This window comes from Silene latifolia, chromosome Y (assembly GCF_048544455.1).
Source record: "Silene latifolia isolate original U9 population chromosome Y, ASM4854445v1, whole genome shotgun sequence".
Lineage (NCBI taxonomy): Eukaryota > Viridiplantae > Streptophyta > Magnoliopsida > Caryophyllales > Caryophyllaceae > Silene > Silene latifolia.
In genome coordinates this window covers 206,392,037-206,406,092 of record NC_133538.1, presented here as the reverse complement: position 1 = coordinate 206,406,092, position 14,056 = coordinate 206,392,037, and the positions used below count along the sequence as shown (strand labels likewise).

Genomic DNA, 14,056 nt, shown 5'->3' with positions numbered 1-14,056 from the left:
TGGGATGATATTGTCTACAATCAAGTATGATGCTCTGATAGTGGTTCACAAGGGTACTGATATTATTTAGCATGGACTGAGATATTTTTTAGCATGGACTGTGATATTGTTTATCAGGGTTACACTTCAGGAACTGTGATATAGCACACATAAAAGTGAAATAATAAAAGTTGTAAGACAAATTACTTACATCGGATTCATGATCAAACGAGTGTTGTGATGTATCAACGGTTGGATTAGGGCAATTCCGCTTATCATGATGTGCCATTTATTTACAATTATTGCAAAATCTTTTCGGCTTTTGTGCCTTTGCAATGGAGTGATTTTTATTGGACATCAACCTCTTGCCACTACCCTTGTTTTTTGATTGCACAAGAGGTAGTATACGGACCTTAGATGAAGACTTAACCCCAAGGAACATCTCCAACTCTTCCTGTTTAGTCAATTTTTTAGCACCAGGTTTGAAATTTTGTCTAAATGTCTTCAGTAATTAACTCAGTTCATTTATGTGATTTTCAGGCAGAGATTTGAGCAGTGTTAAAGTTGAGTAGAATTCAGACCAGACAGTCGAAATCTGAAGCTTAGTGACATCTGACGAATTAAAATCATCCAACAATTGACCGTGAACATCATACAAAGGCATTTTTTTAGTGTTCTTTGTCCACCTACTGAGAAGATACTTATCAGGTATATTCTTGATCCCTTTACCTGATAAAATCCAGATGATGTGTTTGCATATGTATCCCTTCCTCTCAAACATCTTGCATGAACATGTTGCATCAAACGTTGAAGGATTAAATGCGACAGTATAAGTCTTATGGAAGATAGAATCTTCAACATCTAGGAACTCTGTACCGCCCTCCCTTGAAGAATCACCAGCACTACATGAGTTTAGATAATCAACGCACTGTTGTTGGAATTCATAAAAGAGAGCGTGCGTATAAACAGTCGATGCATGAACCTCAAGGCTAAGAAAGGTTTTGGTTTGAGGTAAGGAGTGATCACTATCTCTGTCAAGAGATTTTTGGGTGTACCGTTGCTGATCCATAGAACTTTGAAAGCGCATCCAAAACTCAACAAGTGTGCAATGAGGATTCTCAAAGCGCTTAAAGAAGTTGTTTTTGCTCTCAGAGCGTTGCGTTGTTCTTAAAAGACAACCTAAAGGAGTACCACGATAATACGCCGGAATCCAACGTTGCCGCTTGAAAAACAGATATTTCAACCATGCATTATCTTCCAATTGAAACTCACTGATCAACGAACACCACCTCTATTCAAAGTCAGAAGGCTCTAAGTCTGAATCCGAAATAACAGAATTCAGACGAGTGACAAATTCAGTCTCTTTGGTCACTGTCGTGCCTAACTTTTCAGGTAATTTCTTCATAATATGCCACATGCAATAGCGGTGGGCAGCAGTCGTAAAAATAGTAGGGACTGCAATTTTCATAGCAGGACATTGATCGGTAAAAAAGCAATGGGGTTCCTTTCCACCCATACAATCTAAGAATTTTGTGAAAATCCATTTAAAATTCTGGTCATTCTCTCTAGACATAAGTGAAGCGCCAACAGTGACGGACTTCTTGTGATGATCAACACCAGTAAAGGGAGCAAAGATCATGTCGTACTTATTAGTTGAATAGGTTGGGTCAAAAGTCACCGCCTCACCGTATAGAGCGTAATTACGACGTGCTGCTGCGTCAGCCCAAAATACACGAAACAAACACTTATTCTGATCAATATCATAGGCATAATACAAAACATCCTGGGTTTGATGAAGGGTTTCCAACTGGTCTACAAATATTTGAGCATCCTTAAGACCTATAAAACACTTGATTTCCCTTCCAAAATTCTTAAAGTCAGTCAAACAAGCTCCAATATTTTCATAGCCGTCAACATACTCCTTGACGGGCCTGAAAGTAGAGGTTGGGCCAATATTGACCTTGCAATTATCAACGATGGTTTGTTTATGTTGAAAAGCAAGGTTTCTACATTTTTCTGAAATTCTCTATACTCGAGTGGAGAAAGAAGGTGGTTATGGGCAGCATGAAACTGATCAACAACAAAGAGTGGCACTTGAACTTGGTCAATTTCTTTAATAACAAATTTAAAGAAAATCTTAGCTTTACAACCAATCCTAGTAACCTTAGTCTTTTTCGGATTATAGGCCTTGACCATTGTTCCTCCTCCTCACCAGTAATGGGTAATATTGTCGGCTTAGAATCCCTAAATCCTTCCCGGTGACAGACAATCAATTTTGTCCTAATATCTCCACTACTACGAAACCTTTTAGTTGAAGATTTCCTTGGTTCAAAACCACATACTATTGCATAAGTCTCATAAAACTGTATACCCTCATCTAACGTAGCAAAAGTTTGTCCTATTGTAGGTGTAAATTCAGTGGCAATATTTCTGACCCACTCCTCAAAACCTCCAGGGGTCACCATCAAAGAAAGACGATTCCCAGCATGCACCTCATCAACGTCTAAGCATTGTGGAGTAGGAACAGGTGCCACAGGAACAACAAAAGTATTTTTTACAGCAACGGAGGTTGAATAAACAAATTATAACAAAGATAACTAGATTATAATGTACTTCAGCCTATGATACTGTGAAGGAATGCATGTGATATTGTGTAACATAACATGTGATACTGATGAATATAAAATAACTACGCAACCATGTATTGCAGCCTATGATACTGTGAAGGAATACATGTGATATTATGTAGCATAACATGTGATACTAATACACAGAACGTCAGAAAGTAACTACATAGTCATCTATTGCAGCCTATGATACTATAAAGGAATCAATGTGATATTCTGGAGCATAACATGTGATACTAATGCACAGAAAGTAACTACACAGTCATGTACTGCAGCCTATGAAACTGTAAAGGAATCGATGTGATATTCTGTAGCATAACATGTGATACTAATGTACAGAAAGTAATTACCAGTCATGTACTGCAACCTATGATACTGTAAAGGACACAATGTGATATTCTGAAGCATAACATGTGATACTAATGTACAGAAAGTAAATACACAGTAATGTATCCTAATATATTTCAAAATATGATATTATAGTCAATGATATGTGACATTATTTTAAAAGGAAATCTGATTCTAATGAGCAGTAATCAGGCAAAGAAAATCTGTAAAATGTGATACTATTCAGAATAGACTATGATACTCTGCAGAATAAAAAGTGATACAAAGGAAACTGTTAAATAACGATCAAAACTTGATGTAAACACAAACATTGAATGCAAAATAAACTGATGATAAATAAAACAGACAATCAGTACATCATTTTAATACGTCAATTAGCACAGAACTAGATGATGAAGAAAACAGAGAATCGGGACAAAATTTTAACACGTCAAATAGCAAAAACTACATGTTGAAGAAAGTAGGCAATCAATACATGATTTTAATACGTCAATTAGCACGAATTGATGAATCCGTGATTGATGTTGATGAATTATAACAAAAAACCAATAATCACGAAACGAATTCAGTCGAAGATACAATAACAACAAAACATCATGCAATAAACAGGAAAACAGGATGAAAACATTAACACAAAAAATAAAAGAAGCAAAACGATGAAGATACCTGACATTGAATATGTTAAAATTGAGAAAAAAGAGATAAAGATGACGGATGATGAAGAAAGTCAATGAAGATGAGCCACTGAGACGAATGATGAAGAAATTCGATGAAAATCGATGACGGATGATGATGAAAACATGTGAAGATGACCACGAGAGCGAAGAAGAAAGCTGAACGCGCGAAATTGACGGCGAGAGAATGAAGAGGATGATCGCGGAAGAGAGAGAGAAGAGAGAGAAAGTGAATGAATTCAAATGGTGAGGTTTGAGCTGATAATAGGGTTTATATAATAAGTTTCTGAAATCACGAAAATAACCTTACTAATAGCTTGATATAAATCAGTATTGTTATGACTCATGTATGATATTGTTGATACTCATGGACTCAAATAATTAGGTAGGACTCATGTGATCCTATATATATATATATATATATATATATATATATATATAAATTGAATCATATGAGGCACCCTTGTTTGGGTGAGGCAGCTGTACCCTGTTGGAATATGTGTCCTCCGACAATAATGCGATCACGACTGTTGATCATGATGATCACATGTTTAAGTCTCATTAAAATGAATACAATTGGGAAGTAATATTGTTACTGTCAACTGGTCAACATATATCGGTAATGATTGGTGACTAGAGTTTGACATTATTTATCGTGTGACGGTGGTGATCAGTTGACCCCCTAGGTCATACCTATAGGGCATCACTCTTAATTGATTATTTAATTAATCGTATAATGTTACGAGTTAATTAAATTACTTGAAAATTGACGGACGATTTTGGAAGTAAAATTTACGTATCATATTGAAATGTGATTAAATAAGATACGGTCTGAGTAATTGAATTGTATCATTACTCGGATGAAATAATTGTTTAATGTAACAATTAAATTGAATGAATTGTTATAAATACAATCAGTTGTGATTTATAAATTGGTAAAATTTTTGGCATAAGTAATTATGAAATTACTAAGTCAATTTTTTGTATGTGACGTATTTTATTAATACGTTGATTTTTAATATGTTAAAAATACATAACAAATATATGTGACATGTGACATGTAACATATAGACAATTGACAAAAATAATATGGAATCCATATTATAGATTGGGCCGAAAATAAGAAGGATTTAAGCTAATTATAAGTTGTTTGTAATTAGTGGAAAACACAATGATTAAAAGCAAACCTAGCCATGCAAGCCTATTGTTCCTTGTGAAGAACAATTTCTCCATGCATTGGCTCCCCTATTGCTCTCCTCTTACACGGTTTTGGGAAGAAAAATTCATCATTGTTTTTCTTATAATTTTACCCAATAATATACAAAATGTTGTAGATTATTATTCATTCTATTCCATCATCAAAAGATAGAGATTTCTAGTGAGATAAAATCCTCTCTTCCTCTCTCATAATAACCGAAAATATTCAAGTGTTAAACAATATTTTTGGTTCAATTTTCTACCTTGATTAATATTATACTAGTATTGTAATATTAATTAAAATTAAGAGGAGCCTTGGGTATAAAACATAGGGAGAGATCTTACACTTAGATCTTTATTTTTCCATTGGAAAAGCTCAAGAACAAGGGAGATAGGTGATCTCTCTTGTGCCCTAATAGCCGAAATTTACAATGTAAGGACATGATTTCTCCTCTATTTATTTTATTGTTTGCATGCATAAGATCCGTTTTAATTTTATGACAAATTAGTTTAGACATATATGAGTATGTTAACATGTATATGAATCGACATTTCCTTCATACCCATCCTAAACCGTCGGATCTAATAAATATAGACTCGCCAGATGATGACACGTGTTCCCCTTTATTATTCACCACATGCACAGCTAACATCTCATTTACTGCGTCTCCTTCTCTCTCTTCAACTCGTCTTCAGCTCCATCATCTTCATCTCGTCACTCGCCATTAATGCTGAGCTTCCGACCGCCATTACTACTGAGCTTTTCATCCACCATTATCCTCCTCAACTTAGGTACTTTCAATTCAGTAGTTTTCATTTCAATTTTTTCGTAAATTTTATTCCGTCTTCTCCGATTCATCTCATTTTCGCCATTATCACTGTACTTTTATTACTTATTAATTTGTTTCAATGCAGGTTTTAATCATCATTGATCATAAGCAAGCAAAGTACGAACGCATATAATAAATTGGTCGATTTCTCTGCTTCTTTGTGAGGTCCTTCCCATTTCTTACCTTAATAAATCACTTTAATCACTGATTTTTTCTCTTGTTTCATCTTCCTATTCCCTTGACTTCCGTTAATTTAAGTACCTTCAGTCAATTTAACCCTTTTTATTTTCCCTGCTTTTGTGATTCGTAGATCTAATTTTGTGACACTCGGAAGTTAATTTGTGAAACAAGCATCTGACTCTGTCAAACTTAGTCATGTATGCAACATGAAACTGGAATGTGCTTTTATGCAACATGAACTTCTATGTCTGAAATTGTTTAGTTCTGATGTTTTTCGCCTACCTTGGTGAAAATAGTGTTCACTTGACGCGGCTACCTCTAGTATGAAGCGAGCTAGTATTAAGCAATAATAGCTTGGTTCAGTGTTCAGAGTGTACTATTTTTACTGTTAATTGAGCTTGTGCTGGTGTATTTTGCAAGCATAACAACTTACAGTTAATTAGTCAAAGTACTTGCTGCATGTTTTTTTTAGTGTGAGAATGCATTAAAAGAGTAAACGGTCAAGTTTGAAGCAATCTATAAGAAATTCAGCATAGAGAATGTAACTCATCTACAAGCGCTAAAAGGTATTCCTTCATTCATTGTGCTTAATTAAATACGTCGTTGTATATGCATATTTCGGAACTTCTTCATAAAGGAATCCATATTTAGTAGTAGTAATCCGAAGTTATAAAATGTGCTACAATGAAATTGTGAATGTTTTGGTTTCTGAATGCCTATACCCCAGTCAGATGATCTATCCAATCACAACATTAACCTACGTGGTAGAGTTTTTTCGGGTCTACAGGAAGATACAGGTCATGAGTACCATGCCTCAAGGACCTTACGAGCTAGATTACCCGACCTCTCCACCTGCTTAGTTGTGTGGCATACTGGCATGGCTGTTAATTTCAGTTTTTTTAACTGATAGAAGAAATGAAACGGCTTGATTACTTTCTATTATCTGCATCCTGCTTTATGATTTATGTTACTACAATCAGATAACTACACCCCAATTTCGTCTTCCTATGTCTTAATCTTGTAAAACTTACTCGTATTTGAGAGGCTCTTTTGTTGTAAACTACTGGTACGAGCAATTGAGCATAATGTGTTGTTCTTCGTTAATCTTTAGCTGAATCTTTTTTATAGGCAATACAGAAAATTTGATTTTGCCTTCTTTGATTTTGCCTGTATGTTAAAACCAAAGGTACTGTCCTAATTTCTCAAGCAGGCCTATCATATGCTCATTTGTAGCTAGGGAAATATCTCGCTTATCGGATAAATTTTGCCGTGATTTTGCCTAGGTTGACAAGACAGATCCAAATGCCACAAAAACACTGAGCAGGATAGAGGCAATACAGAAAATTTGCAGGGGACTCGGAACTCGAATAAAAGGTACTCTCTTTGGTCAATCGAGTTTACGTTTGCTTTTCGATAATAATTTCATTTTATTAGTTATCGCAACTAAATATGCATGCGTATTTTCCAGGAAATTATACATCTTAAAAGGCAAATCAGTAATCACACCAGCTGTGGTGAGAATCCTCAACGCTTCTTATATTCTGTTTGTAAAGCTTTATTCGCTGATCATAATAATTTATGCAGATTTTCGTGATTTTCATTATATTGGCGGTCATTCTATCCCGTCTATTTTTCCAACCAGCAAAATAACTACTGACATTGGTACGAATCTCTCACTTGTAATCAATTTACTATGAAATATTGAAATTTGAGCTGCTAATCTACAACTTCCAACATTTTTGCGGACTCGATTCACAGCTCTGGATTTCTTTCGAGTATGTGAATCAGCTCACTGTGGAGGACGGTGTACTCTCTGGAAGTGAAAATGTGTAACCGAATTCCATGAACTGCCTTCTTGATACATTTGAACCCAGAATGCTATCATTATGGTGTACTATTGAATTTAAATTAATATTTAATTTCTTGTTTTGTGTTGATTATGTATGAACTTGTATTCTGAAATTTACCTTTCTTTTCTGCTTTGTTGACTATTTCATTGTTAAAGAAACTTCTATTTTTCCTAATGAGGCTGTTCAGACTGCGAGCAGGTAATCAGTTACACACCTTTCTCTTTTTATATTTTGTTCAGAGTATTTTGACATTATTGGACTTTGCTGCCACATTGATGATGGTCATCTTGTTGAGGCCAAAAATGGGGTATTTTTTTTTATTATTTTGTTCCTTATATTTTGTCAAATCTTATTGAAGTTGGTAACTTTATTAATTTTTCAACTTTATCAATGATTCTCTTGTTGTGCCCAAAATTATGCTGGCCGAGTCGGGATTTTTAGGATAGGGTGGCTATTGAGTTGAATAGGCTTGTGGTTAAGTTGAGTTGATTAGGCTTGTATGGCTATAGAAAGTAGATAAATTTAGGATAGGGTGGCGATTATATGATTGTATATATTACTACTCCATATATTAGTAGGATATTGTGGAATGTTAGCTCTGTGATGCCATCTTCTTGTCTAATAAATGTGGCTAAAAAGTGTAGTCAAGTTTCGATTGCGGAGAAGGCTTAGTCGGATCTACGTGGTTCAAGAGATGGCGGTATTTTAAGTCATGCTATGAAATCCTGAGAAAGGGGTCATGTTATAGGGTGGAATAAGGAGATATGGGGATTAGATATTTAGATTAGGTCATAGTCTTGTGGATGGTTTCACTATGAATGCTACTAATTTTCAACAGATTAGTTTTGTTGCTTTTAGAATGAGGAAAATTACACATAAGTAGGTTTTTTATACCTTATAAACCACGGGGTGTTAGTGTGCTACATGATGTAAGTATGTAACCACTCTTTTAAACCATTACCTTAGCTGGTCTATGATGACTTAAAACGGACTCGTTTGTTCACTTAAAATTCAGATTCTTGTACAAAGGTTTTTGATTGTTGTCGTTGGCTTTAGATTGTAGTGACTATGAATTCTTAGTGTTGATACTGCAACTGCAATTAGAAATAGAAATTCTGTCATGAAACATGTTCTGCCCTCGTCAGTCTTTATACTGCTACTGGAATATCATAAAATGCTATGGGTATTTTTGGACTTGCGGTGTAACTGTGGTACTTGCTTATCTCTTAAAAAAAACGAGGCATGATGCTTTCTGAAGTTCTTCAATATGTGAGAAGCAAAAGACCCCAGGCATCACCTAATGATGTCTTCATAAAACAGCTTTAAAATTATGAGCAATCACTTCGAGGTGTGTGTCTTGCTCGTTTTTGCACTTTCTTGATTTAATATTGATGTACTTTGTTGTAGAATTGTTGCTCCGTCAGTACCCGAACTTGACAACAACAAAAATTAAAGGGGGTGAGGCTTGAATCCTTAAAACGGGGGATGACTTGAATCTTATGTAGTAGAAACTTGATTTTGTTGATGCACTGCTTGTACTTATTATCTCCTAGCTCAAAAGGTAGAGCATTGTGCTATTGCGCAAGGTGTGGGTTGGAGACCCACATAGATGAACAAATATAAATATACGATTATAATATATTTATCAATGTTAATATCAGTCCACTGTCACTTGTTTGTGTGTTAGATTCACAAAATCGGGTCTAGGATTCACAAAACAATGAAGTAAATTGGTGAGGTCGGCCGCCTCGCCATAAACAAGTCAAATTCTAAAATACAAGCAAACAACAACAAACTACTCAGCACTCCCTGGCGGGCTAGTCTCAGTCTCACTAGAAGTCGCGACTAAAGCAAACACGATCTCGCACTCCGGCCACCTCTCTGGAGAGCTCTCCAGCGTCTCCTCCTCCATCACGATCTCTGGCTCTGTCGTGACACGAGAAGCCTCTATTGTAGCTAGCTGGGCCCTAAGCGAGACAATCTCAGCCTCTCGACATCGCAGCTCCTCCTCTCAACGCAGCAACTTCTGGTCACGATTGATGATTCCAAGCTCCTGTCCATGGATCGTCGCCCTCGACTCATCTAACTCAGCATGGACCCGAGTCAACTCCTTCGGATCCTCAATGCTCTAAAAAAACATGGATCGTCAAACTCGAAACCATTAAAACAAAACACAAAAAAAAACAACGAAATCACAAAAATAAGAAAAAGAGCAAAATAGGGTCAAGATTCACAAAATAAGGTATAAGATTCACAACATAAGGTCTAGATTCACAAAATAAGAAAAAGACCAAAATAGGTGATTTCGACCATTTTATGACCCAATTTCACAATATTGCCTTTTAGTTTCACAAAATAAGCTCTAGAATTCACAAAATAAGGTATAAGATTCACAAAATAAGACAAGGAGAAAAATAGGTGATTTTGATCATTTATAACCAAATTTTAAAATATTGTCTTCTAGTTTCACAAAACAAGCTTTAGGATTCACAAAATAGAGCATAAGATACACAAAATAAGAAAAGGAGGAAAATAGGTGATTTCGACCATTTATGACCAAGTTTCACAACATTGTCTTCTAACATTCACAATATAAGCTCTAAGATTCACAAAATAAGGTTTAGGATTCACAAAATAAATAAATAAAAAGAGCAAAATAGGTGATTTCGACCATTTTATGACCCAATTTCACAATATTGCCTTTTCGTTTCACAAAACAAGCTCTAGGATTTACAAAATAAGGTATAAGATTCACAAAATAAGACAAGGAGAAAAATAGGTGATTTTGATCATTTATAACCAAGTTTCAAAATATTGTCTTCTAGTTTCACAAAACAAGCTTTACGATTCACAAAATAGGGCATAAGATTCACAAAATAAGATAAGGAGGAAAACAAAATAGGTGATTTTGATCATTTATAACCATTTTATGACCCAATTTCACAATATTGCCTTTTAGTTTCACAAAACAAGCTCTAGGATTCACAAAATAAGGTATAAGATTCACAAAATAAGACAAGGAGAAAAATAGGTGATTTTGATCATTTATAACCAAGTTTCAAAATATTGTCTTCTAGTTTCACAAAACAAGCTTTAGGATTCACAAAATAGAGCATAAGATTCACAAAATAAGATAAGCAGGAAAACAAAATAGGTGATTTTGATCATTTATAACCATTTTATGACCCAATTATACAATATTGTCTTTTAGTTTCACAAAACAAGCTCTAGGATTTACAAAATAAGGTATAAGATTCACAAAATAAGAAAAAGAGCAAAATAGGTGATTTTGATCATTTATAGACAAGTTTCAAAATATTGTCTTCTAGTTTCACAAAACAAGCTTTAGGATTCACAAAATAGGGCATAAGATTCACAAAATAAGATAAGGAGGAAAACAAAATAGGTGATTTTGATCATTTATAACCATTTTATGACCCAATTTCACAATATTGCCTTTTAGTTTCACAAAACAAGCTCTAGGATTCAGAAAATAAGGTATAAGATTCACAAAATAAGAAAAAGAGCAAAATAGGGTCAAGATTCACAAAATAAGGTATAAGATTCACAACATAAGGTCTAGATTCACAAAATAAGAAAAAGAGCAAAGTAGGTGATTTCGACCATTTTATGACCCAATTTCACAATATTGCCTTTCAGTTTCACAAAACAAGCTCTAGGATTCACAAAATAAGGTATAAGATTCACAAAATAAGACATGGAGAAAAATAGGTGATTTTGATCATTTATAACCAAGTTTCAAAATACTGTCTTCTAGTTTCACAAAACAACCTTTAGGATTTACAAAATAGGGCATACGATTCACAAAATAAGAAAAGGAGGAAAATAGGTGATTTCGACCATTTATGACCAAGTTTCACAACATTGTCTTCCAACATTCACAATATAAGCTCTAAGATTCACAAAATAAGGTCTAGGATTCACAAAATAAGAAAAAGAGCAAAATCGGTGATTTCGACAATTTTATGACCCAATTTCACAATATTGCCTTTTAGTTTCACAAAACAAGCTCTAGGATTCTGAAAATAAGGTATAAGATTCACAAAATAAGACAAGGAGAAAAATAGGTAATTTTGATCATTTATAACCAAGTTTCAAAATATTGTCTTCTAGTTTCACAAAACAAGCTTTAGGATTCATAAAATAGGGCATAAGATTCACAAAATAAGATAAGGAGGAAAACAAAATAGGTGATTTTGATCATTTATAACCATTTTATGACCTAATTTCACAATATTGACTTTTAGTTTCACAAAACAAGCTCTAAGATTCACAAAATAAGGTATAAGATTCACAAAATAAGACAAGGAGAAAAATACGTAATTTTGATCATTTATAACCAAGTTTCAAAATATTGTCTTCTAGTTTCACAAAACAAGCTTTAGGATTCACAAAATAGGGCATAAGATTCATAAAATAAGATAAGTAGGAAAACAAAATAGGTGATTTTGATCATTTATAATCATTTTATGACCCAATTTCACAATATTGCCTTTTAGTTTCACAAAACAAATTCTAAGATTAACAAAATAAGGTATAAGATTCACAAAATAAGACAAGGAGAAAAATAGGTGATTTTGATCATTTATAACAAAGTTTCAAAATATTGTCTTCTAGTATCACAAAACAAGCTTTAGGATTCACAAAATAGGGCATAAGATTCACAAAATAAGATAAGGAGGAAAACAAAATATGTGATTTTGATCATTTATAACCATTTTGTGACCCAATTTCACAATATTGCCTTTTAGTTTCACAAAACAAGCTCTAGGATTCACAAAATAAGGTATAAGATTCACAAAATAAGAAAAGGAGAAAAATAAGTGATTTCGACCATTTATGACCAAGTTTCACAACAATGTCTTCTAACATTCACAATATAAGCTCTAAGATTCACAAAATAAGGTCTAGGATTCACAAAATAAGAAAAAGAGCAGAATAGGTGATTTCGACCATTAAATAAGGAAGTAAGCTTCAAACGTCAACATAAACAAAAGCAAGACAACATAATTACAAGGTGCATCAGAAAAGAGGAAAGTCGCACTATAGGGACATAGGTTAAATCATATAAGTAATGTCGGACCGGAGGCGGCACACTTTGCCGCACCACTTTGTTCATGCCAACCCCATATAAACTTAATAATTACTCATTCAGCTATCAAATTAATCTTCTGACATTTCTGCAAAACAAATCCAAACTTGTTCAAAGGTAGTAACTTTCTCCACCATTTCCTTTGAAGAGACTACTTTTAATATAAAATGTCAAAAATTGAGCATAATTTACCCTAAAATCACCTAAAACCTCGCTAAACCCAGAAAACAAAAAGTTCCAAAATCAAAGATATCAACTTTTACATCGGAAATTAGATTAAAATGCCGCTCACATAGAATATAAAAGGTTAACAAATGACTGAGACGGAAAGATTAATTAATTGAATACTGTTTTAACATGAAATTCAAAGAAAAGAGAGTATAAATTAAAAGAAACACAGTTAAGCAAAATTCAATTTACCAGAATCTCCAAAACTTGATTGTGTACTAATTAATTATCCATTTTCTTCGACTTTTGAATCATGCACCTCAAAGAATGACAATTTAAAGGAACAAAATTATATGAATATGCTTAATTTTGATCAAAATTATGAAATTACCTCGAAATTAATAAAAATCTTCTTCTGAAATTGTTTGAATGGCGTTGTTGTATGTTGTTTTGATAAAATGTATGAATAATTTTCCAGGAAATCGTTGCAATTGTTGTTGTTGATTCGAATTTTCCAGGAAATCGACGAAATCTATGAACAATTTTCTAGGAAAACGAGATATCGTGATGTTGTGTTCGTTGTCATATTTTGATAGAGAGAGAGGGGGGTAAGTATTGGGCTGTTGATTGTATTCGAATTTTCCAGGAAGAATCAGTCCACCCCAAGTTTACTGAAGGAATTTGATGAGGCCGGCCGCCTCGCCATAATTAACGGCCTCACCGGATCCGGCCTATATATATATATATATATATATATATATATATATATATATATATGGTCGAGATCCCGTACGAACTAAAGTAGGGTACAAACTCATTTAAGAGACCACGTCAAGCTGTCAAAAAAAAAAATCCACCCGTACCTTCTCTTTCCCTCATCCTTACCCAGTGTACCCAACTCCCTTCTTCCTTGTCTTATTCCTTGTCCTTATCTCCACCACCACCACCATCACTCGTCGCAGCTTCCGACCATCATGAAAACTGTTGAAACTTGTCGATTCTACTTTTGCTAGCTATGCCGACGAACCCGACCATCCTCCAGCTTTTTTCGTCACCTTCGCCGGCGACGAAAAGGTCGACGGAGACTATT

General features: G+C 34.3%; 1 protein-coding gene across 1 annotated transcript; it reads right to left on the bottom strand.

Annotated features, from left to right (window-relative positions):
* Positions 1 to 490: 490 nt before the first annotated feature.
* On the bottom strand, positions 491 to 5,575 carry LOC141629959 (protein FAR1-RELATED SEQUENCE 5-like). The gene is made up of 5 exons (XM_074442866.1): positions 5,512 to 5,575; positions 2,957 to 3,025; positions 2,143 to 2,482; positions 1,365 to 1,910; positions 491 to 1,250 (listed from the first exon to the last, which is right to left on the bottom strand). Exons 1-5 carry the CDS (start codon positions 5,573 to 5,575, stop codon positions 491 to 493), a joined length of 1,779 nt encoding a protein of 592 aa, XP_074298967.1.
* Between the last annotated feature and the right edge of the window lie 8,481 nt (positions 5,576 to 14,056).

Excerpts from the sequence above, each read along its gene's own strand:
- LOC141629959 (XM_074442866.1), bottom strand. The coding sequence starts at position 5,575 with ATGGCGGTCGGAAGCTCAGCATTAATGGCGAGTGACGAGATGAAGATG. Across the intron at positions 2,483-2,956 it reads TAGGTTGCAGTACATGACTG|ACGTTGATGAGGTGCATGCT; the intron begins GTAATTACTTTC and ends CACAATGCTTAG. Across the intron at positions 1,911-2,142 it reads ATAATCCGAAAAAGACTAAG|GCCCGTCAAGGAGTATGTTG; the intron begins GTTACTAGGATT and ends CTCTACTTTCAG.